This window comes from Hyaena hyaena, unplaced genomic scaffold (genome assembly GCF_003009895.1).
Source record: "Hyaena hyaena isolate Hyena2069 unplaced genomic scaffold, ASM300989v1 scaffold_462, whole genome shotgun sequence".
NCBI classification, from domain to species: domain Eukaryota; kingdom Metazoa; phylum Chordata; class Mammalia; order Carnivora; family Hyaenidae; genus Hyaena; species Hyaena hyaena.
In genome coordinates this window covers 390,997-416,934 of record NW_024081092.1, presented here as the reverse complement: position 1 = coordinate 416,934, position 25,938 = coordinate 390,997, and the positions used below count along the sequence as shown (strand labels likewise).

The 25,938-nt window shown below is 34.0% G+C and overlaps 1 protein-coding gene across 5 annotated transcripts in view; it reads right to left on the bottom strand.

Annotated features, from left to right (window-relative positions):
* NOX4 (NADPH oxidase 4) overlaps window positions 1-25,938 on the bottom strand; it is a 305,572-nt gene that overhangs the window by 94,012 nt on the left and 185,622 nt on the right. For all 5 annotated transcript variants that reach the window (XM_039253696.1, XM_039253693.1, XM_039253694.1 and 2 more), the window contains 4 exons: window positions 21,974-22,054; window positions 5,015-5,231; window positions 2,503-2,667; window positions 2,310-2,372 (listed from right to left, as the gene is read on the bottom strand). In XM_039253696.1, coding sequence (XP_039109627.1) covers window positions 2,310-2,372; window positions 2,503-2,667; window positions 5,015-5,231; window positions 21,974-22,054 — 526 coding nt within the window. The remainder of the gene's footprint in view (window positions 1-2,309; window positions 2,373-2,502; window positions 2,668-5,014; window positions 5,232-21,973; window positions 22,055-25,938) is intronic.

Below are 25,938 nucleotides of genomic sequence, written 5' to 3'. Positions count from 1 at the left end.
GGGTACATATCCTAAAGGAGTGAAGGGCATGATGTGGCTATACAGCTGGGTCCTAGACTCTGCATTCCTGGTTTTGAACCCCAAGAGGACAACTAAGCATCCACTGGTCTTCCTAACAACATTATTTCCCCTCTCACTCTACCCTGCCGCCCACATGGCACTAGATGAAAGGGTGTCCGGACTGTACCCATCTATCATCAGATTGAATAAACAACTGGAAATTAATGTCTGCCACAAAGTAAGCCAGCATTGCTATCGTTCTTGATAAAATGAAATATTATCAAGCACTGGACTATATGCCAAACCACTTTTCCTTAATCGTTAATAAATAAGTTTGCTATGTACAAACAGAATGTGAAATTTGAAGCAACTAAACACTATTGAACAAATAATGTCTGTTTTTTCTCTAACCATTTGACACTTGCATTCTGTTTCCTTTATCCTTTAAATATAGATTTTTCTGGCCTAGCTGTCTTTACAAGAATATGTCTCAAGGGGCAAACTCACAATGAAAATAAAAATCATAATAATTGCTAGCATATGTTTACATGTACCTGACACTTTCCATATTCCAGGCCTTGCTATACATACTTTACTTGTAGGAGTTCACTTAAGCACACAACATAGCTGGGAATAGATAATGTTTTCATGGCAATATTACTCTGGGGGAATAAATGCTCAGAAAAATGAATAACTTGGCCAAGGTTTCCAAGTTTTCAACATAACACATCAAATTTGAAGGGTGCCTGGGTGGTTCAGTCAGTTAAGTGTCTAACTCTTGATTTCAGCTCAGGTTATGCTCCACATGGGGCTCTGCACTGACAATATGGAAGCTGCTTGGGATTCTCTCTCCTCTCCTTTTCTCTCTGCCCCTCCTTTGCTCTCTCTGTCTCTGTCTCTCTTTCTCAAAATAAATAAATATACATTACAAAATTTTAAAAAATAGCACATCAAATTTGAAAGTGGCTGCCATCCCCGGTACAACCTTACCCCTGCACTCTAGCACTTAGGCACCAGTAATTTTGCTGCCCACCCCCCGATCTGTTCAATTTTATTTGCATATCTTAAGCATGTATTTAAACATGTAGGTCCTGTTCTTAGTTACTTTTGCTAAAAGTTGAAAAAAAATCTCAAACTCCATCATAATGGGAAATACTATATTAATTACAGTACTTTCCTAGTGTGAAATATTCTGCAGTCATCAAAACCAATGAGGCATATACAAACACAGTAACATGGAAAGTTGTCTGTGATATATTGTATTTGTTACTGTTGTTTATTTATTTATTTTGAGAAAGAAGGAGGGAGGGAGGGGCAGAGAGAGAGAGAGACAGAGAGACAGAGAGAGACAGAGAGAGAGAGAGAGAGAGAGAGAGAGAGAATCCCAAGCAGGCTATGCACTGTCAGCACAGAGCTCGATGTGGGGTTCAATCCCATGAACTGTGAGATCATAACCTGATCTGAAATCAAGACTCGGACACTTAACAAGCTGAGTCCCCTAGGCGCTTGAGCTGTGTTATATTGCTGAGTGAAAAGAGAAATTATAAAAGAAATGATCCGGCAAACAGATATCAAACATCTATATATGCCTAACTATATAGGAAAATGTCTCAGAATATATGCCAAATTCTTGAAGAAAGGACTGCAAAGTGAGGAAAATGAGGAAAAGTTCCTATTTTATCTTATCTATTTGTGAATTATTTACTTTTTGATAATAGACTCATGCTATATTTATAATGCAGAAAAGAATGTTAAAACAATGTGCTGACAGGCTAAAAATATTTAGTGAAGCCATTACTTAGCCAGATCTTCCCCTACTCAATATTTATTCCATTTTATTTCTCTAGCTCTATTTTCATTTCCCTCCCAACACACAGCCTGGGCTCCAATTACACTGGACTTTTTCTTTTCTAAACACTGCTTGGATTTTCTTAGGCTTCCACACAGCTCAGGGAACCCTCTTTATCATTAAATTCAACCTCTCTAAAGGAAACCATACATTTTATATTTAGATACACATTTCATAATAGGAAAAGTGTAAATAGCCATGAAATTCTCTGTATTTTGAATCAAAAAGCTTTAATACATTTACATATATGGGTTCCTGGATTAGAAAGGGTCAGAAAATAATAAATAGTTACAAAGTTTCTGAACAGATAATATTTTTTGGATAAAAAATGGTTTATTTAGGCATTTAGGATACTGTGATCACCTTGCATGATTTTTAGAAAGAGGTGGAATACACACACAAAAGAAAAAGATGCATTTCATTCTTAAAAAATTCTTGAAATCAAAAACAAGTTTCTTACCATTGTGAGGGTAAACGGATGGTTTTCTAACGCAGACACACTGGGACAATGTAGAATAATATACTAAAAAGCAACAAACACAATATTTAAATGACCAAGAGAGAAGTTCAAGTATTTCAAAGATGGCATGAGTAATAATTTTCAAAAATTATATAAAGATAAAGGGAATTTAAAAGCTGCTAAACTGACTCACCTGGCCAGGTCTTGCTTTAAAGTTTTCTTTGACCATTCGGATTTCCATAACATCTGAGGGATGACGTATGACAGAGATGATGGTGACTGGCTTATTGCTCCGGATGCACCTGTAAAGTCTTTCAGCACAATACAGGCACAAAGGTCCAGAAATCCAAAGCCAAGTCTAGTGGAGAGTTTTTGAAATATACTTTAGGAAATACCTGTAGGAATCTTTACATCCTGCTCAATAGTTTATTTCTTACATTACAGTAATGATATTTTAATCTATATTTTAAATAATAAAATGTAAAGAAAAAGGAATGAAAAATAAGATGCTCACTGAAACTTATTCACACAAGACTAAAGTACAAAATAAAAGGGGAGGAGCACCTGACTGGCTTGGTCAGTTAACCATCTGGCTCTTAATTTCGGCTCAGGTCATGATCTCACAATTTGTGAGTTCAAGTCCCACATCGGGCTCCATGCTGACAGTGCAAAGCCTACTTGGGATTCTCTCTCTCTCCCTTTGTCTTTCCCAACTCCATGCTCTCTCTCTCTCTCAAAAATAAATAAACTTTAAAAGTAAATAAATGATGAAAAATAAAAGAGGAAGGTACCATATTGACAGGTACGGATACATTGTTTCATATTTCCCTTTTTGCATACCATAAACACATAATGCATGCATAGACATACAGTATTTTATCTAAAGAGAGAAGGGAAATTAAGTGCTCAAATCAATTTGAAGATGATTTCAGAAAAAAATAGTACTACTCCAATGTTTGTTAAAAAAAAGAAAATCCTGGATATGTATATATTTTTCTTTTTCTTTTTAAGGTATTAAAATGTTCTAGTTTGTAAAAGTAATTGGGATTCTTCCAAATGTAAGGTAAGTTTATTTAGAGTATTTTGTACTTTTATTTATTAATTTTTTATTTGAGTGTAGTTGATACACAATGTTACATTAGTTTCAGGTATACAACTTACTGATTCGGCAGGTTTATGCATTATACTATGTTCGCAATAAGTACAGCTACTACTTGTTCCATTTTTATACAATGAAAATATGTACAAGCACAGACTTTAAAATATAGGATACACTAAGCATGCTGCTTACAACTCTCACACAATAAAAGTAATATGAACAGAAGACAATATATAGAATTTGGGAAGTCTGACAATTTCACATCTTTGCTGCATACATATCCCTGATCAAGGATAAATAGGTGCCTACTCTCAGAAGTATGGAAGCCTATGTGGTCAATCCTTCCTCTAGAACTGCACACTCTATTTTCCTCATCACTTGGACATCTCCAACCCAAACTTATTTTAATGGTTACTTTTTTAAACCTATTTACATCATGATTTCAGACCTTCCTACTTTTGTGCAGACAGATCATGCCTCTTCCTTATATTTAGTTTGGTATCGTGTGAGTAGCAGACATCTCAAGACAAGCTCTGCAATGCAGCAGACTTGCAACTTTGAGATGGTCACTTACCCTCTGAGCATCAAGTGCCACGTAAGTAAAATGGGAGTCACAGTATCTGCCCTGCCTAACATATAGCATTGTGGAAAACCTGATGATTCTGAAAATTGCAAAATCTATCAGAAATTAGAGGATATTACTGAAAATAAACACAAGATTAATATACTCTTTCCAAAGTCATCTACAAATTCACTCTATTTTTTGACTCCTCTTTTTTTTCTTCTGAAAACAGTCATTTGAGATATTGTCCCATACCTCCATCTGTTATAGGCAAGGAGTACAGGGTGTTCATTCCCATGTGGGCAACTCCTGTAGCCACATGAGAAGATCAGAGCCCTTACTGAACTACTCACTGGCTATCTGGGTAAGAATATCTTCTAAGAGCAAGCATTTTAGTGAAAGACCTGGTTTTGTATTCTACTTCTGTCATATATTAGTTTGTAGAATTTGCTCAAGGTATTTTATGTATTAAAGCCACAATTTTATCATCAGAACATTAAGGATAATAGATTTGGCTTCAAAGAGCTATTGTGAACATTAAAAGAAATTAAGCATACAGTAAATTTGAGCATAATACCTAGCAGATGATACCAGGTATTCAACAAATTGACTTTACAATTTATTATTTACAGTATTATACATAATATTGTACCATAACATTATGCTATACCATAATAATAATTACCTTCAGTGTTAGTTCTTTTGCTATTGTTTTTTATTATTCAACCTACTTTTCTCAATGGATACGGAAAATATCTTTGTCGCCTTCTTTAGGCAAATACCAGTGCCACAGTATGTAAAGATTACATAGGTAAGCAGGATTTTTCTATAATCTATAATATCATAGGGCTTTCTCTTTGAACTGCCAGCTACCTATAATGGAAAAACAGTGCTCTACTGATGTTTAAACATCCTGGAATGTTCTTTTCTACAAGAACAATTGCTTTATATACCTCCAAAACCACATTTAAATGCAATGCTGATCAATAATTACGGAAATACGGACTTTGCAGAGACCAACAAAGATATAAAATTAATCCTGACCTGTGGAAAATTCGCTTGGAACCTGGGCTCTTCCATACAAATCTTCACAAATCTGTTTTGGGTAAGTTCATCTGGTTTTGAAAATTCTTCAGGAAAAGATTCATGAAAACGTTCTGAGAGATAGTCTGGTAAATGATTATTCAGGGAATGGGTTCTGTTAAGATTGATGCAGCCAGGAGGGTGTGTATCTAAATTAGTTTGATACTTCAGCAGCCCTCTGAAATTAAATTAAGAAAAAAAGAAAGGAAGATGAAAATGAAATGGAAATTAGGGGACACAGTATGAGAAAATAGCCTCTTTTTCTTGTTAACTTTCTATAGCATTTATCTGGAAAGTGCTTTTCATATATCTTACTTAGGAGCAATTGAGAAATCCTAAAACTTGTAATAAATTCTTTACAATGGGACTAAACCAAGATTTTTAGCCCTTAAACAAAGGCCACAAATACATGGCTGGGAAGAACACATCAGTATTTCCAACTACTCTTGAATTTCACAGCCTTTATTTCAACCCTATTAGGAATTCATATAACCATACACAAGTTTTCACTTCAATAAATATGATAATAATTGGTACTTTTGCTATATCTTCAAACATAAATGGGGAAGTACAAGGATCATATCTTATTTGGCTAAGACTGGATAAATCAGGCCTTGCTGACTTACAGAGGAATATTAAAGAAACATAATAACAAGAACTAGAATTTGACATCTCTTTTGGACTGGAAACAATTAATATACAGCAATTAGACCCTCCCCATGTTAATTTTCAAAATTTCTCCATAAGGAAGACTGCATAAAAGACTCAAAATAATCAGGAAGGAGAGCCTAACCCCTAAAATCAATTCTGATTGTTCTATATTTCATAACATTCTAAGACAAACCATTAAACTTTCTATGTTTTGTATTGTTATTAATAAAAAGACAAGATCTATTTCATGGAGATAGTGCATCAGTGAATAGGTCAAAAAAGGTCACTACTATATAAGCAACTCTTGAAGAAAAACTTAAGATTTTGAAAAGCACTAGACATCTGTCAGTATGTTTTTTCTCTATTTTAAGGACACTAAAATTTTGGTGTCCAAAATTATTTTTCCTGGTTAGCCAAGAATATATTTTTAAATTACTCTTTAAGTTATCAAATAATTAACTTTAATGCATTAAAAATGTATATTTTAAGTACATCACATCTATATTAATTTTATAAATGATTTTACAAAGATAACATTTTGAAACAACAAAAATTATAACATGAATAATAAGACTAAATAGATCTAATATATGAAAATTAGAAAAGCAGTGGCCAAGGCAGTCTTTTATGGAATTCAACATCTACTCAACCTGATCGTTCTCCTTTTGCTTATGTTCATTCCTTTCCTCCCTTCTTTTTATATTACTTTCTACCTTTTAACTAATCATAATGAAATCATTAAAGAGCATATAGTATATGATATAGTATATAACAAAGGAGCAAGATATATTATGTAACATCAATGGCAAGCCACACACCCATCTTTTAAAGCAATGCAGAAGATATGGCCTAGGTACAGAATAAACTAATGGTTTATACAAATGTGAGCCAAGTACATAACCCTTCATAGAATTCTAGTCATATAACAGATTCATTGTGGCATTATACTTGGAAAACCTATGAATATGATTCATCTTCCATTACAAATAAGGATTTATCCAAATCTGTTGCTCCTACTGACCATCCCAAAGTGGTGGTTGTTGACAGGTAGGTAGGCCAAAAATCTCAGGCATTTATTCTACTGGCCTGAAATTGAACAATCATTGGCATAATGCACTTGGCACTATTCTAGGTGGTTCTATAAAGTTCAATAAGGAGTCAAATCTGACCCCTGAATCTCTAAACAAATAAAATCTAGTTTAGAAGTCATCTTGGGAGAAGCTGAATGGAAGTCAGACCATAAATAATTGTAATAAAGTATTTTAATATACCTTAGTAATGTGTGGTAGACATCAGGCCCCAAACAGAGCAATTTATATATATTTCACATAAATGCAACAATTGCATGTAATTAATATTCCGATTTTACAAATTAAAAAACTGTTTTATTAGATATTAAATAACACCCCAGGGTCACAGAGCTGGCAAGTGGCAGTGCCACAATTTGAACTAATTTCTGACTCAAATTCTAAACTCTTCACCTGTCACTATACAGCATGTTAGTTCAATGGATCCTTATAACATACCTGTGAAAAAGGTAAGGAAGAGGAAGATTAACATTTATTAAGAAAGGGTGTCAAGAATTTTTTAAACATCTATTTCTCACTTAAACTTTAAAACAAAATGATCATAGAGGGTAAGTGTTTTGATTGCCCGTTACACAGATGAAAAGCTTAAGGCTTTGGGTTAGAAATGAACCTATTGGCAGTCTAAGCATGGGATTCAGAAACCTCATCTCCCTCCTTCCACAAACCTCTATCATATAAAGCAAATCAGTTGATTAAAGAAGTAGATATCAAGGAAGAAGCTTCAAAATGAACAAACACCTAGAAATGGAGTCAGTTCGTGTGTGTGTGTGTGTGTGTGTGTGTGTGTGTGTGTGTGTATTGATGGGAGCTGTTTAACACATCAGGTAAAGGAATGTTATTTACTCCTCCTAAGTCTTAACAGTGTTCAGGTGGTCAAGATCCATGTGCTGCCTTAGAATGATAAACATTACTATGCAGTACAAATCTTTGGGCCAGCTCAGTCAAAAAAATAATTGCCATTCCTGGCATTTCAAGGGGTATGTAATATTCCAAAATCCCTTTTTATTTTGTATTTGTATTGAAAGCTGTATTTTATTTTTTAAGCTACTCTCAAGCTAAACGCATAGGTTACCTCTGTCTTAAAACTCCATTAACTTGTGGGGATGAGCACTGAGTGTTATGTGGAAACTAATTTGACAATAAACTATTTGTAAAAAAAAAAAACAAAAAAAAATCTCCATTAATATGTCTTCTTTGTCTCAGTTTGTAATTGTTGCTAACAAATACTCATGGATAAGAGAGAAAAGATCTACAGAGAGACAATGATAACAAAAAAAATATCATCCCCCAAAAAACTCACAGGCACAGAATCTTCTTTCGCTAAATAAGGTAGTAAAAAATACTGATGGGTTGACATGGAAGGGTACCGGCACATTTTGAATTTCATGTTTACAGAATAAGTATTGGGCATACCAGACAGGTGCTTCATGCCTTAGTGCCTATTTTCAAAAACTCTGTAACAAATTTACGTGGTAAATATCTGTGGTCCCATCTTAGAGTAAGTGAGAACATTTGGAGCTGTTATCTGCCCAAGACCACACTGTCAGCCAGTGGCCAAGACCAAAGGCCATGCTCCCTCCCCTATACAAGTCCAACCCTCACTCCTCCATTCTTTCTATGAACAAAGACCTATGAAATTAAAGGCCAATATATATACTGAAGAAAAATTACCAGTGCAGGCAAAGACCTGAATTTGTCATTTTATTTCATGTTAGTTAACTTGAGTAGCCATGATCAGACATGAAAGCAACAACAACAGAAAAGCAAAGTGAGAACATGATAGAGATTAGTAGAGTGATCCTTGAAAGTATATAGGGATGGTGAACTTTGATTATGAAATTTAGAACAGGGCTTCGTGAAGGAAACAACTGAAGGATGTGCAGATTTTAATGGTTTAATAATAGATGAATGGCACTCCAGTAAGAGGGAGTAGTATGAACAAATGCACATGGTCCGTTCCCAGATTAGTAGAGAGGATCATGTATTATGCATTTACATATCCACCCGTATGTCCATACTCACTGCCAAACCCTGTCAACCCTCTAGCAAGTTTCTGGCACATATTTAATCATCAATACATTTCTAGTGAATTGATTTTAAAAGCAAATAATCACATAATTTGTTTGAATATAATGAGTGCACAGAAGTTAAGATAAAAAGAAAATATTCTTGTGTGTAGTATTGTATCTTTCATATTAAATAATAAATAATTTGAAAGGAAAATCAGGGAAGGGAAAAAGATGGCCATGAATGGTACACAAAGAGTCTTGCCAGGTTAAGACAGTGATAGAGTAGGCACACAGGGAAGAAAGCACACAATGTTGGAATCCTTATTACTCATTTTTTTAGTTTTATTATGTTCCAAAGTAGAGATTTTGAAATAGCTTTAGAATGTCTAGTGTTCTTCTATCATGAGAAATCATGGATTTTATGGTGTATCAAATACATAGTTGTGGATGCTATTATTTTTTGTACTCATAAGGATTTCAAGATGTGCTTTCAAACTCAACAGAGTTTCAAAAATGGGTTTCTTTCTTTTTGTCCTTTTTATCTCAAAAGGCATTAGAGACATACTACCATTTTTAATATAACAAAGTCACAGAAAATAATACAGGACACAGAATAAATCCCACTTGGTTACAACATGGAAATCATAAAAACATTTTATGGCAAAAAATTAAATATTACAAAATGCCACACTGCATAAGGGAGAAACACAAAATCACTCCTACTTTAACTGCACATCAAAAATGTCTAACAAATGCAGTGTCACTTATGTAACCTTTATGCTTGTGATTTTAAACCTTTTTTACAGTGGAGAAAAAAAATCCTTGTTCCATGAGGAGTGTACTTTTTTCCGAGTTTTCTATAACACAAAATGTTTCTTATCTTTACAGAAAAAAATAGAACCTGTTTCAGACTGTTCTTTTTACTCTGCCTCAAGTACAAAAAAAGAGCTTAAGAAAATATACCCAAATTCATTATTTCAAAAGCCACTGGCATTCATTGGCTTCTTTCTGTGGAATCTGCTAGAATGCACACTTCTTAAGGTCAAGGATATGTCCTATACCTCAGCTGTATTGCTGGTGCCTAGAACAGTGCATATAATCTATAGCAAGTGTTCAATATCGATTCATGGAATGAATTACTGAATGACTAGAAGTGTACAAACAACTTTTTTGGGTTGTTATTGAAACACATGATTGAGTCATTATCTGGTTTTAACAAACACAGAAGGGAGTTTGAACTTGTAATCTAACTTCAAAAAAGATGCCTAGATGTTAGAAAATGATATTTAGTAAAGTAAACAATATATACACATCCACCTTTGCAAGAAATAGTATTAAATCAGTCTGCAACCTACATCATCCTTCTTCACCCTTGAGTACTGCTAAGTTTGACCCAAGACTTCAACCCTGTCCTAACTCTAAGTCAGTTCTTATTTAGCAGACAAATTATCAAGAGAGTCAAGTTATCAACCTACTTGGTAACAGCATGTAGAAGTGGAGTGTTTGCCTCTAGTTCTGGAATACTTCAGGGAAATCCCAAGCATCTGAGTACATATCAAACCAGAGCTTTTATTCCCATCCCTACTTTGTCTGGTCTAGCCAGGATCTTGCCTCTGAACTCTCTCTTGGGCACTTGCTACTGATATCTGAGTGTATTCGCATCCTGCAACTTGACTGTGGCACATATTTTCTCTAGCTCTTGCTGATGGTGTTGTCCAAGGTACAAGACTGGGTAACATAGGGCCAGCATTATGGGTGTGTGACCTCTGCAGTCTAATGGAACCATGCTCTTAGAAAGATCCTGTGACTGGTTCAATGCTCTGCTGTCGCCATCTTAAAATACTGAATAATGTTTTATCAATTTTGCAGTGATCCCTGCAAATGAAGTAGCCAGCCACAGATCCCACGCAGCGGGCAAAACTAAGTGTTAGAGCTTAAGAACATAGGATCAAGACCAGGATGCTCCCTAAGTGTGTGAAGTGAAATAGGTCATGTTACTAATTTTCCTTAGCTGAAAAAGTGAGACAGTACATGTTACTCTCTAGGTCACAAAATAAAGGAAAGGACTTTGATCTCTTGGGAAGAAAAAAATATGTAAGCATCCAACATTTCTTAGTATATCCTCTGCTTTCAGGCTTTATAAAACTGACAGTGGGAATAAAAGAATTATTTCACATTTCAGAAAAACATGAATGTACTAAAAATATTTCTTAAATGTAGTCCTTGAGTTCCTTCTCCTTCCTCCCCAACTTCCTTACCTTGTACCTTCAGCCAGGACCACTTGTTATTATGCATAAGGTCGCAGGAGGAAAACTGAGATTAAAATTATATGAGAAAGTATTTGGTCTGAAACTCACTACTTCTATCCTCGATGTGGTGGAAAAGTAACTCAGTTTAGATTAAAAATTCATGAACAAAAGTAGATTATAGCACAAATGAATTTATGTACATGAAAATGCTCTGCATATACTATATCTACCTATACATATGGCTTACTTATGGGAGAAAATAACCACATGACCTCAATATCTACCCCTCCTTTCTTCCAGGATAAAATATCAGAAAAAGTAAATAAATCAGAAGAACTTAGACCAGATTAGTTATACAGAGAAATCATTTTTACACAAAAATGAAAATCAATCCTATGACTAGGAAATTAGAAGGGGGAGGGGAACACTTCTTAAAGACCATATTTGTATAGAACATTCTATTATTCACATATGGGAAATATGTAAATATCATATGAGGGAGATTTGAATTCCATATAAGAAAGTCTTCATTCTTCAGGAATTTCATTCGCCCATATACTTGGGTGAAAAATTCAAAGGACAAAAAGGGAAAGTAAACAAAGAGATGAATTTTTTTCCTTCTTTGATCCAAAGAATTTTTAGCCACTGAATTACATAAAAATCCCCAACAAAAATGTGCCAATCTACAAGACAACCAAAACAGTCAGGACCTACAAGTTAATTCCTCTGGCATAGGAATTGATATGCTAGTGAGCATAAGAACTTATGACCCAGACAACAACAAATATAACTGAGAGTCCCAAAGGAGGAATCCAAGTTATGTTTAAACAAATACACAGATTATTTTTTATTGTTATCTACAGTGCTTTGATAATTGAAGAAATTTGGAAGGGCCTAAAAGGACAACAAATTCCTAGCTAAAAGCCAATTAATATAATTCCCCTTAATCTAGCACACACTGAGTAATGACTTGTGAAAGGGATTCCATTGATAAAAATGGGTAAGAAACATCCTGACCCTCAAAAACACCATAGTTTACCCAAGATTTATCACTGCTGTGTTGTCTTTTCACTTTCATATACAGAATAGGGTTGGCAGAAGAAAAACCTGGAATTTTCTATTATTCAACTTCAACTTCAGCAATAGCCCAACATTCTCCCTTTTACCTAAGGATTTACACAGTGTATACTTTTCTGTACTTTAGGATTTGGGGTGGCTATGTGAAATTCCTCTCTCCCCTGGATATTTTCAAGGAGTGTATCTGTAGGTTCTTTCTTTTTTTCTGTGTAATTCCCATTCTCTTTCATCTACATTGCAGCAATGACAGGCACCATTCTGAGGCTTGGTAACAGACTTTAAAAGATGTAGGCTACCAGGGTGGCCCAGTTGGTTAAGTGTCTGACTTCAGCTCAGGCCATGATCTCTTGGTTTTGTGAGCTTGAGCTCTGCATTGGGCTCTGTATTGACTGCTCAGAGCCTGGAGCTGGTTTCGGATTCTATGTCTCCCTCTCTCTCTACCTCTCCCTTGCTCACATTCTGTCTCTCTCTCTCAAAAATAAATAAATATTAAAAAAAAAAGATGAAGACCATCTGTTCGCTGAATTAAGAGTCACAAACCCACAGTGCGTAACAAGAATACTGATAAGAGTATCTCTTCTACTGTATTTTTATTAGCTCTAGTATAGAACCTAGCTTTAATCATTGTTATTTGGAATAATTTTGGAGGTTACAGTACCATATAGATATAATTTTATTATTAGAATTCTTATAAAGATATTTATTATTTGTCTTAACAAGGTTGTACATTTTAAGAAACATTTATAAAGCAACATAACAAAGTTTCATTTTCTTCTTACTGTTTTCTAGGAGGGCTAGATTTCACCTTCAAAACCTTGAAATCTATGTAACGTGTAACAAAATTTAACTTCTTACTCAAAATACATAAAACACACACATCTACACTCACCAACTTTTATAGATAAATTAGAAAATTATCCAAGATTTTCAAATGACATGAATATATTTCATTCAAAAGTAAAGCACCCTCCAAACCATGAATAAATAATTCATTACTTCAAGAAAAGTTTAGAAATTAAATGCATATATTTTGGGATCAGAATGTGGGCCAGTCCCCAGTCCTATCAGGCACTAGCCAGGTGTCTTTAAATAATCATTTAATTTAACCTTCTGTGCCTCATTTTTCCATCTGTAAAATGACTTCATAATGCTATGAGATTAAAAAAACCTCTGTATGTGTGTATGTGCGGGGTTATATATGTATATATGTATGTGGTATAAAGTGCTAAGAACACTACCTGTCACATATTGAATATTATATAAAACTTGGAAATTATTAGCAATAGTACCATTATTATCCTCTAAAATGATAATGCAGGGTGCCTGGGTGGTTCAGTCTGTTAGGTGTCCAACTCTTGATTTCGGCTCAGGTCATCATCTCACAGTTTGTGAGATTGATCCCCACATCAGGCTCTGAGCTGACAGCACAGACCCTGCTTGGGATTCTTTCTCTCCCTCTCTCTGCCCTTCTCCTGCTTGAACACATGTGCTCTCTCTGTCTCTCAAAATAAACATTTAAAATAAAATAAAATGATGATGCAACTGACAGGTCCATAACCATTTATCAGTAAGTTCTCCTTACAGAAGCCTTCATGTGAGAAGAAAATTTCCCCTGTGTTTCTTATTTTCCCCACAACCTATTGTTTCTAACTCTGAATAAATAAGTGAAGGTATAAGATGTATAAATGTAATATAGTTCTCTAGTAAAAATCTAGCGTAGGCTTCATTCAGTTCAGTTATTTTAAACTTCCTTTGGGACACATATAGCTTTGGGAATCTAATGCAAGCTACTGTGGGGGTGGACGGGTGGGTGTATTCCAGGAATTCATGGATCCCTGACATCCATTCAGTGATTCCTAGAGATTATGAATCCAAGTAGAGAACTCCTACTCCACTAAAAAAGAAGTAGGATTTTGAAGTAGAAATTAAGGGCATCAAACTTAAAGTAATTATGCACACGTAGTAGAAATTAGGCATTTAGCAACTATTCAGAACAGGTCATTTGTAAGGGTGTCATGTAGTATACCAAAGTTTTAGCCATGCCATGAACGTGCAGTTTCTCAACCTTCTACCTAACATGGTAGAGGACATCCAATTATGATGTCTAAAGTGAGACAAAGCTAGGCAAATTTACTGTTTATTATTTGAAGGTTTGAGGCTCCCACATACTCTTGTAGAGCCCCAATTTGAGGTAAGGTTTCCTTTTGTGAATCAGTCTCCCTAGAATTTTCCCCTATGCCTAGGAATAGGTAGAATAACCATCTGTCCTGGTTCAGCGACAAGTCATTGCTTAATTATCCATAGTATCTCATTTAATTCTCAGTATCTAGTTTGGACAATGAATTATACAGCCAATTCAAATCTAGAGCAAGGAAAGGAAAATTGACAAGAAAGTGTAGGGAAATTAATAAATTCTCCCAGGGCTAGAATAGAATTGGCTTAACATAAAAGCTCTTGGCCTTTCTTTTCCTGGGTCTCACCAAGTTTCCATTGACATTTTAAGTGCAAATTCCTCTCTCTAGTAGGAAGATCATACATACAAGCCAGCAGTGTAAGTGGCTTCTAGAAGAGAAGATATTTGGGAATCAGCAACTTTCAACACTTGTCTATACTGCATAAATACTTCTAGCCCCCAACAGAGTGTTCTTAATTTCCCCCTCCTAAAGGCATAGAAGGAGGATAAGCCAGTGCAATAAGCCTAACCTCATAAATATTTGTCTAACCCTGGTTAACTTCTTGAGCCTAAACTCCTGAAGCCAGCCTCTGGTTCATTAATGTCATTGTTGACAAAGGCTGCCCATTGTGTCCCTCTGGTTTAAGGAGTAGATGATTTTAGAAACATGCACATGGAAATCCATTCCTTTTAAGTCCCCCTAGAAAACATGATTCAAACAGAATATAAATCACATTCTACAATGAACTCTTGCCAGCAAGTAGTCCCAAATGGCAAAGAGCTCTGTTTAAAAGAATATGTATTATGTAATGTATAAATAATATGTATTAATTTATATAATAAAATGAGGTCTGAGAAGCCCAGCAGAGCTAGCACAAAAAAAAAAAATATTTACACAATTAATTGGTTCTCATTGCCATATGTGCTTTTGAGAAGGCCCTTCCCCCTCTCTTTTTCAGAATTGTCACATTATAATTCCTTTCTCATGTAAATAAAAAAGCAAAATACAATTACTACCCAGCTAACACTCCAAGCTAAAGCCAGTGGGTATTGACTATGGTAAGACTGAGAGGCGAGGGTGCCAGATCTCATTTACAATACGTTCCCTCCATACGCCTGTCAAAGGAGTAGAGTTAGTCTCTCTGCTGTGGCTCTGTGACACTCATAATTGCTTTTCACTCCAATATCCCCTTTATCAGTAAGTGAGAATGGCAGTATATATCTCCTCCTGATGAGTTTTTCAAATGAAAATAAAAAAGTGTCCAGTTATATTCATGTCTGAAAAGAGGAAATTGTTTTGGCTTTTTTTCCCTCAAACATCTTCCAAACTGAAATATCTATAATTTAGCATGCAAATAGCAACCTCCTAGAAAGGTGTATTAAAAATTAAAAGAAAAAAATTCCCCAGGAGGAGGCTTGTCTTCCAAGTCCCAAAATAAACCTTTATTGTTAACACCAACTGAATTTTTGAGACCTAATAATGTCATAAAAAATGTTGCCCTTTCAAGGAATATTCTTTTGATCTGCTAAACTGTTTTCATTATACATTTATCAGATTGCTTTACAGATACGAAAATCTGGGCTCTTCAAAAGTGTTGTGTCTTTATTAAAAAACAGATTCTTCAAACAGTTAAATGCAGAGTTTCTTCCTAATACAGCTATTAGTTTGGTACAAGTATATATTTTTTTGCTAATGCTTGAGTATGTCTCTGTTATGCCTATATTGCAGCATTCACTTATTTAAACCTGAAACAACCCTCTGATATAGGTGACTTTATTAATCCCATCTAATAGTTAAGAAAGAGAAAGGAGAAATTATCTGGCAAGGTCATATAGCTATTAATGGTATAGCTCTTAATTGCCATGCTCTAGTGACCTCTTGGAAAGGAAAATTAGTGTATTTTAGTTACATTTCACCATTGAAAAGAAACATCTGAGTTTGGTGTATACGAAATGGATTTTTTAAGGGTGTCATTCAATAGATTTGCTTATAAAGAATTAAAAAATTTTAAAACATAGATAACAAGTATAAAAATTAGGTTAAGCTAAGGGCATGGATAATCATGGAACAAGGCAATCAGGTCCTAAATAATGACCAAAATATTTGGAGCAAGAAAAATAAACTTTCCATGTTGCCAATGTCATATTACATACCCAAGAATACTACGTTTAATTTGATTTCCAGCTTTAAAAGAGATACAAAGTTCTCTCTCTCAAAAATAAATAAAACGTTAAAATAAATAAAAGGGGGGGCACCCGGGTGGCTCAGTCAGTTAAGTATATGACTTTGGCTCAGGTCATGATCTCATGGCTGGTGAGTTCAAGCCCCATGTCGGGCTCTGTGCTGACAGCTTGGAGCCTGGAGCCTGCTTCAGATTCTGTGTCTCCCTCTCTCTCTGCCCCTCCCCCACTCATTCTCTGTCTGTCTGTCTCTCTCTCTCAAAAATAAATAACATATTTTTAAAAAGTTAAAAAAAAAGTAAAAAGGATACAAAAGAAGCCATACCAAATTGCAGCCAGCCTAATTTAGTGGCTAGGAATGTGGGCTCAGGAATCTGATCCCTGGGTTCAAACCCAAACTCTTCTACTTATTATGCATGACTTTTAAGAAGTTCCTTCACCTCTCACTGCTCCTGTTCTATTACCTGGGCAAGATATTATAATAATAATAATAATAATAATAATAATAATATGATAATAATATGAAATATAACATTATGGCAATAATAATAATAATAATAATAAGAGCATATTTTACCAGGATTGTTGGGCGTATTTAATGAGATCAAACATTAGTAAGGTACAAGATAAGTACTCAATGAATATTAACTATGAATGTCTTTTTTTTAAGTTCAGAATAATGATGAGGCATGAAATATTATAAAGCAAGGAACAGATGAACAGAATTTAAAGAAGAGGGACTGAATTTCCATGGTCTATAGTCACAGACATCGAAGTCATTGGGTTAAATTAAAGTAAAATAAATTCTGGCCCAAAAGAAAAAGAACTTTGTGAAAATCAGCTTCCCAAAGACAGAATGGGCTTTTCAAAATTAGAGATATACTTAGATTGCATGGGAGACTCAAATCATCTTTCTCACGATATCTTTTAAGCTTCCTTCAAAACTTGACATTCTATGAAAGTAAAATGGACCTCTGAAAATCATCAGAAGCAACTGATCTTCCTATTGCAAAAGTCTGCTTAAGTAGAGAAAGCAGTCAACAATTTCTAATAGCTTCATCCTTGAAGTCTCAAATTTTCTAAAATTTCTAGCCTACATCAATTCTTCAATTCTTTGAACTATTAGAATTCTTGAAAATAAAATATGTTTACAGCTGAAAAATACGCAGTCTAAAATTCTCTCTAGTTCTTTTTTTTTAAAGTGTATTTATTTATTTTAAGAGAGTGAGAAAGCATACACACAAGGCAGAGGGGCATGCAGAGAGGGAGAGAGAAAATCCCAAGCAGGCTCTGTGCTATCAGCCCAGAGCCCAATACAGGGCTTGATCTCATGAACCATGAGGTCATGACCTGAGCCTGAGCTCAAATCAGGAGTCAGATGCCTAATTGACTAAGCCACCCAGGTACCCCTCTCCCATTCTTTCAACTCGTCCTTTTAACTGCAAACTACCAATGCTGGAGGCCTAAAGATCATATATTGTTCTTCTATCCCTCATTATATACTTAGCACACTGATGGAGAGATGCCCAGAAAATGCTGATTTCCTCTTCCAACCTAAAGCATGCTCTTTAACAGAAATCTCAGTATAAACTCAAGAAACTTTTTTTGAATAACTGCACTTTACTCATATAACCCAAAGCTAGAGAAGGAAATTATCAAATATTTCATAATCAAAGACTTGTCTAAGTTCTCAATATTGGCACAAAGGATAATAATTTCAATAGATTTACTTATAAACAGATCCTTTAAAATAAAATAAAAAATTTTTAGAAATGTTTCACTTTGAAAAAGCTGTAAGAGGAGTGCCTGGATGGCTCAGTTGGTTAAGAATCCGACTTTGGCTCAGGTCATGATCTCACGGTTCATGGGTTTGAGCCCCACATTGGGCTCTGGGCTGACAGCTCAGAGCCTGGGAGCCTTCTTCGGATTCTGTGTCTCCCTCTCTCTCTAACTCTCGCCTGCTCGTTTTCTGTCACTCTCTGTCTCTCAAAATAAATAAACATTTAAAAAAATTTTAAAAAGAAAAAGAAAAAGCTGTAAGACTTACCACTAGTAAGTTTTCCCACAAAAGAAGCGTAATCTGTGTGGTTATATTCAAAACTGAACTTCAAAGGGTTAAAATCTTTTAGCCATTAGAAGAATAAGCTCTAAGGATCTAATGTACAGCATGACAACTACATTAAATATAAAATATTGTATACTTGAGATTTCCTAAGAGAGTAGATCTTAAGCATTCTCACCAGGGGAAAATTAAAAAGGTAACTTAAGTTATGGATGTGTTAATTCACTTGATTGAGGTAATCATTTCACAACATATATGTATATAATCACACTGTAAAAAAAAACTTAAAATATATATAATTTGCAATATACTATACATATATTATTTTGTCAATTATACTTCAATAAAAATTTAATTTCATAAAAAATGTGCACTCTACAATGGTTTTGGATTGTGTATTTGCTGTATGACACTGATTTCAATATTAGAATAATTGTTTTTTACTAATAGTATATAACTATTAATTAAATAGGTATAAGAAATTGATTGTATAAAATTCATCCTGCAGGTACCTTTTATTATTTCTTTGCATAAATGAAAGTCACTTTCTGTTTATGGTTCTTGTTCTACAAAAGTAAAATCAAACTTTAAATATGCCTCCTTTTATGTCTAAAAAATGAAGAAAGAACTCTCAATACAATCCTCTTTAAGCTTAAGAAATCTGTTTGAACTTCTGAACCTTTAAAAAAATTTACTCTATTTTGAATTACAAAGAAATAGATCTTTTCAGTTCTAACTTAATACAACATAAAGGCAAAAGAATGCATAGTTAATTATACTAACAAATGATTGCATTTTTCTCTCTGTTACAGATAGATGTATGAGAGAGATCACAATCGCAGGTAAATCAAGATATTAACCTTAAAAAAAATCTTAACACCAAATTCTAAATATAAGGCTTTCTAAAAATACAGAACCTAACAGGAAAAAAAATGGGAGTTTTTGAGTAAGAATGCCTGAATTTGAATCCAGGATCCATCACTTGGGTAAACTTTCACAAGTTACTTACTCTCTCTATACTTCGATTTTCTGATCTGTGAAGGGGGTTTGACAATATTGTTTATCCTTATAAAACCGTGGTCCTTGGAGACATCAAGCATCTAAATCGTTTTGAATTTATCCTGGGCATATAGTAAGCATTGTGTAATTGTTTTAAATTACTGTTATCATCAGCAGCATCTGCTTACTCATAGTCCATTTTATGATAATAGCCCTGACAGGCAAACAAGCCAAGCCATTTAAAGAACACAAATTTTCTGTACGGAGAGATTTCTTGGTGTCTTCATATTCCATAGAACATATTATCCACATAAAGGGAAAAGAATAGAATCCAGAGCTTCCTCAGACCATGACCCTCTTCCCTGTGTGGCAGGAATGACTAAATGGAAGTCAGGATTATAAATGTGGCCATGTTTCTGATGCTCTACAACTGTATGTTCTAAAACCCAGTACAGAACAAATTGAGCCAGGACACAGAAGAAAGACACATATAATACGGCTGTTTAAACCAGTGGTCTTTAAAAACAAGAGAGAAAAAAAAACATTTTGAACATGCACCCTGAAATAAATACATAATTTATGTATATGACCTACTGTACTGACAAAGTACATTATAAAACATTCTGAGGAAAGGATTAACAGCAGATCTGAAGCTTTCTCCAAACACTGTCTCCCTGGAAACATTTTGGGCTATGATAAATGGGGAATGCCAGCTGTGTTTCCAGGCAACATTGTTTATTAATGGTGGAATGCATCTGCACCAGGAGAACTATGAATGAACTATAAACTCATGTAGGACTCACAGACCTCAGTTTCCTGTGTGCCCTTGCAACTGAGGGCATCCCTTGAGGAGATCTGGGCTGTTACTGAGACACTGGTTCCTATGGATCATGAGCCTTACCCAAAGCAAGGGAGTCCATGCCTACCCATCTATTCATCTCAAAACTGAGTTACTACATGGGAGGTAAGGGAAAGGAGGTGGGACAACCAGAGGGACTCCCCGCAGAAGAAGGACCTAACATTATCCTATTGATTTTCCATGTTTCTGTCCTGTATCATTCTACTCAATCAAGTGAAGCTGATGCCAAACAATGGCCTATTGTGTCATATTAGTGTGAGTCTCAAGAAAAAACCATAGTCCACTCTAGTGATCATGCAGACACAAAAATATATATATTTCCTTCCTCTAACCTAATAGATTATATTAAGCACCATACCTTTGAGTCCACTGCTTGAAGTGACATACTTTTCAGAATAATTGGTGTATATTATTTGTAACAAGCTTAGGATACTTTCTTTTCCCTTTGTGATCTTCTGATGTTGTTGACAGATCCTTCTCTTTGATCATTGTAAACATTAGGCTTTCTCTGCAACTATTCTTGTGGGTAGGACTTTTTACTTTTTAAAAATTTTTTGATTTTGGTCATTCTGACAGGTGTAAGGTGTGTTTTTCATGTGTTGGTTGGCCATTTGGATGTCTTCTTTGGAGAACGGTCTGTTTTTCAATAAGATTATTTGGGTTTTTTTGGTGCTGAGTTGTGTAAGTTCTTTAAATATTTTGTATACTAACCCTTTATCAGATATGTCATTTGTAAATATCATTTCCTATTCAGTAGGTTGTCTTTTAGTTTTGGTATTTCCTTCGCTGTGCAGAAGCTTTTTATTTTGATGTAGTCCTAATAGTTTATTTTTGCTTTAACTCCCTTGCCTCAGAAGACATATCTAGAAAAATGTTGCTACAGGCTGCTAGGCCTTTTTAAACTAAACACTGGTAACTGTATTGTTACAAATTCCGCAGCAGCAAGACATAAGGAATTCCTAAATTTTTAGGAAACATTAAAATACCTTCTTGAAGGTTTTCATTTCTTATTAACTTTCTCTTTGAAGTTATCAAGATATAACCTCTTGATATAGAGATGTTAAAAACTGCAACATTGTAGGAGAAGTAATTGTCTTTCAATTTTAATATATTTTAATATACTACATATGATTTTAATATATGTTTATACTAGTTTCATTAAAATGTGCTATGATAGGGTCACCTGGGTGGCTCAGTCAGTTAAGTGCCCAACTTTTGATTTCAGCTTCTGTCATGATTTCACAGTTTGGGAGATGGAGCCCTGAGCCAGGCTCAGAGCTGACAGCACAGAGCCTACTTGAGATATTTCTCTCTCCCTATCTCTCTGCCCCATCCTCTCTGCTTACACTTATGTGTATAAAATCTCTCTCTCTCTCAAATAAATAAACTTTAAAAAAATATATGCTATGATAAAAATAAAACTATTTCTTCATTCTTGACACTGCCCTCAATTCCAAGTAACCAAATAATTTTACCACTTCCTATAAAAATCTCTATAGATATATCTGCCATTACCCCATTTTTAGGTTACACATGATTTTAAAAATATGTTAAAATATTTTTTAAACTTACCCTGAAACATGCAACATCAGCAGCATGTAGAAGACAAAGAAGAGATTATGAGTATACCAGAAGATGTCATAATTAGAAACTCTGAAAAAACAAATAATTTGATTTCAATGCCACTTTACATTCCATCATTTCAAACACATGTCAAAATTGAAGAAAGTTAAAATAGGAGTTCATCTGAGATTTATCTATTAAGATCAAAGTATTAACATACCATGCAGAGAGAACTGACACAATATTATAACACTTTATAATTTTGAAGGTTCTTTGTATTTCAAATAAAGACACATGGAAAGAATTAAAATGAAATGTTTAAAGTAATTATGAGTTTGAGGAGTAGTTAATAGGCTGCTAATATGTACTTTTACTGTCCTTTTGATCAATATTCTCAATTTTCAGATGGTATCTAAAACAAATACTCCCCCTACCCCAATATATAGTGTGAGAGTACTCCAAAGGAAAGTAAAATGAGATAAATTAAATAGATGTTCGTTAGAGTTTTACATTCTTTTCCTGAACAGTCTATATGCTAAAAATAACAACTTGGTGTTATTGCCCTGGGGGAGGACAGAGCCTAAAAAAGAAGTGGTATGGTAAGCACAATTTATGAAATTTTCAGAAAAGTAAAAAGACTAACAGATATTTTCTTTCATATGTCTGGGTTGATATTCAAATAACAGAATCTTGGAGGTGGAGGGCAGATACTAGTAAAAGCTTCTGAGAAGAGTCTGATATGATCCCTAGAACTTTCATAACTCCTGAGTTAAGCAATATCCAATTTGTTTGACATTTACTTCATCTACAGCTTCTGTTATTATTACCAAGGTCATTCATATCCTTGGGTCATATGCCTTTTTGTACATATCTGAATCTTTTTGAACCTAAACTCCCAGAAGTGGAATTACTACATTGAAGGACACATTTTGTTTTTGATACACATTGCCAATTGTTCTCTGAAAACATTTTATCAATTATAAACCCAACTGTAGGGTAAAAGAGCCTGTTTCCCCAAACTCAGATTCCACTTTATACATTTTCATCACTTTATGTAAATGGAATTGGGTATGATTTCGTTTCTGTGTTAAATTCTTCTGTGATTTATCTCTTCATGGTAATAGCCATTTTTACAGTATATTTTTCTTAATTACTTTGTGTAAACTATTTAAATTTTAAGTATGTTCCATATAATTTAAACATGTTCCATATATTTGTAAGAATTTATTATTGGGCAAAGTTTCTTCTAAATTTTTAATGGTATAATTTTTTTTTTATAATTACCTCTTAATTTATCTCGAATTTTATTCACTTAAGCCTTACTTTCCTCATAAGTTTGTAATGGCCTCTTTATTACTTGGCAGCTTTTTATATATACCAAAATCTCCTACAGGGCTTTCTATCAACTCTATCATTAGGTTCAATTCCTTGGTAATTTTTGCAATTAAGTCCTATTCTGTTTGAAGTTACTGAAGCTTAATTGTGTTAATGTTTAGTAAGCCACATTCGCTCTTTTACTTCTCTTTGGAACATGTACTTCGATGTTCCCTCAGGTGAACTTTAGAATTGTTTTTGCAATATTCAAAAACAAAATAATCTATCTTGTATTTTGATGGGAATTGCAACAAGCCTACAAAATGAATGAGGAAGAACTCCATCTTTACAGTATGCAATCTTTATTCAAATCTCCACTCATTTCTGTCAGTGAAGTTCTGTGCTTTTCTACATAGATTTCAACTAGTTTCTTAATAAGTTTATTTCTAGATATTCTATGTTTTTGTTACGATTGTGAGTGGTACCTTTTTAATTTTCAATCTGATAATACCTATTATATAAAAGCTATTTTTAATATTTGTTTTGTATTCATTTACATATTACAATTCTTTTATTTGGTATAACACTAATTTTTTCCATAGTTCTCTTGGATTTTCTGGCCGGATAATTACATATACATTTTTGGAAATAATGATGATTCATTGTTGCATTCTTTCTAATAATTCTAAATGTTTCATTTCTTATCATATATAATAATGGTAGAATTAAAAATAATCACTTTTGGCATAATTTTCTTAGGAATGTATCTCATGTTTATTTTGTACGTATGAGTTCATAGTTCTGACTTTTATATTTTTTAATTCTATAAAGCAAACTACTTCCTAGTTTACTCTGCCAATTTTAATTCACAACTAGAGCTCAGATTTAATAACCACCACTTAAATATCTACTGAGATGAAAGTATGTTTGTATTCCTGTCACCTGTTATTAAAATATATAAAACTTATTTTAATAGATTGATCCATACTAAACCATTGGTGAATTACTAGACTATATTCAACTGTTAGAAATCAAACATTAGAAGAAAAAAAGAAACCAAATATTGGAGCTATTTATTCTCTTATTTTCTCCAATGCTTTATTTCCTCACTGGTAAAGAAGAAAAAGATCATCTCCATGATCCATTTAAGAATTCCATGATTCTCACAATACAGCTTGAAGAAAAGCAGAGTTGGTTTTATAGTCTCTTAAAGAAATGAAAAACTGAAGATTAATGAACATTTGCTGAATTATTATGAGTACAAATATAAGGCTCAGTTGAAAATAGAAGCTGATCTTTATGTTCCATTTTACAAAACTATCTCTCAATTAAGGATTTTTTAATAGATGTAGAACATTCATAGATCTTTAATCTTGCAAATAATATGTCAGATGCCCTTATATTCCTTTAAGAATACTCCAAACTGAAAAATATATGTTCCTTAATATGCTTTACCTAACTAAAATAAAATTTCTCCCCACAAAATTGGCACTCTCAAGTACTAATGTTAGAGATTTGGTGTGCCTTCCTCTAAGGAGATTTTTTAATTCTTATGAGAAGTCTTAAAAGTGTGCTTACTGTTTCACCAAGGCATTCTACATCTAGATAGTTTCCTTAGGACGTAAGTAAAAAAGTATGCAAAGATATATGGATGGGGGTGTTTGCTTCAGAACTCAAATACTATAAAAAATGGAATCAACCTAAAATATCCAACAATAGGAGAATAGGGAAAGCTATATATATATGATGATATTATGTTCTAACAGTAAAGAGAGAGAAATATTTCTTAAATGTACAAAAATGTTTCTAACATATTTAAATAAAAAGCAGATTTAAAATAACATGTTTAACATGATCCTGTATTAGTAAAATACATAGACATAGGAAGAGAGAGATCAGTAGTGTGAAAGGGAGAAAAAGAGAGCGATGTTGGTGGAAGTAGGAGTTGGGGACAGAGTGATCAAGGGCAAGGAGGATTAAGCCTATAAACATCAAACCAGAAAGTTTATACTGCTAAACTCTGAGTGGTGAGTTTACTTGTGACATTTTGGGGTGTGTGAATATGTATAGAGATGTGGTCAGAAGTGCAAAGACAGATTCATTTTAATATTGTATTGGGTAATTATTTTCAAAACATGAATGTGTGTGCATTTCTATTAAATTTCCCATCTCAAGTACAATAATTGGGGATTTTTGAATACTATGCATTATTTTTTCTTTTTGCTATCTTACCGAAAATGTTTAACCAGAAACATAAGATGTTGTAAAATATTATGACATACAGAATGTATCCATCAGAAAGAACATGTGAAAGTGTTCATGAAAACGTATGCCTGCAATTGCTCAAAATCTCGTAACAAGAAGAATAAATATGCATGCAGATATTTTCGATTATTTTAGCAGATGTCAATGAACCATGTTCCCAAAGCTTCATTTAGAGTACTACAATAAACTGCAGCAGGAAACAAGTCATAAAATAATTACGTTATATTCCTTTGCATACATGTTGATTACAGTCTCATGTCTTGTAGAGATACACTGTCCTTCAGAAGGATGACCCCGAAGAACTCAAATTTCCTCAGTCATCAAAAAGTCTCCACATATGTTTCCTTATCAAAACAGAATGCTTGACTAAACAAAGGGATTTTTCAAAAGCAGGA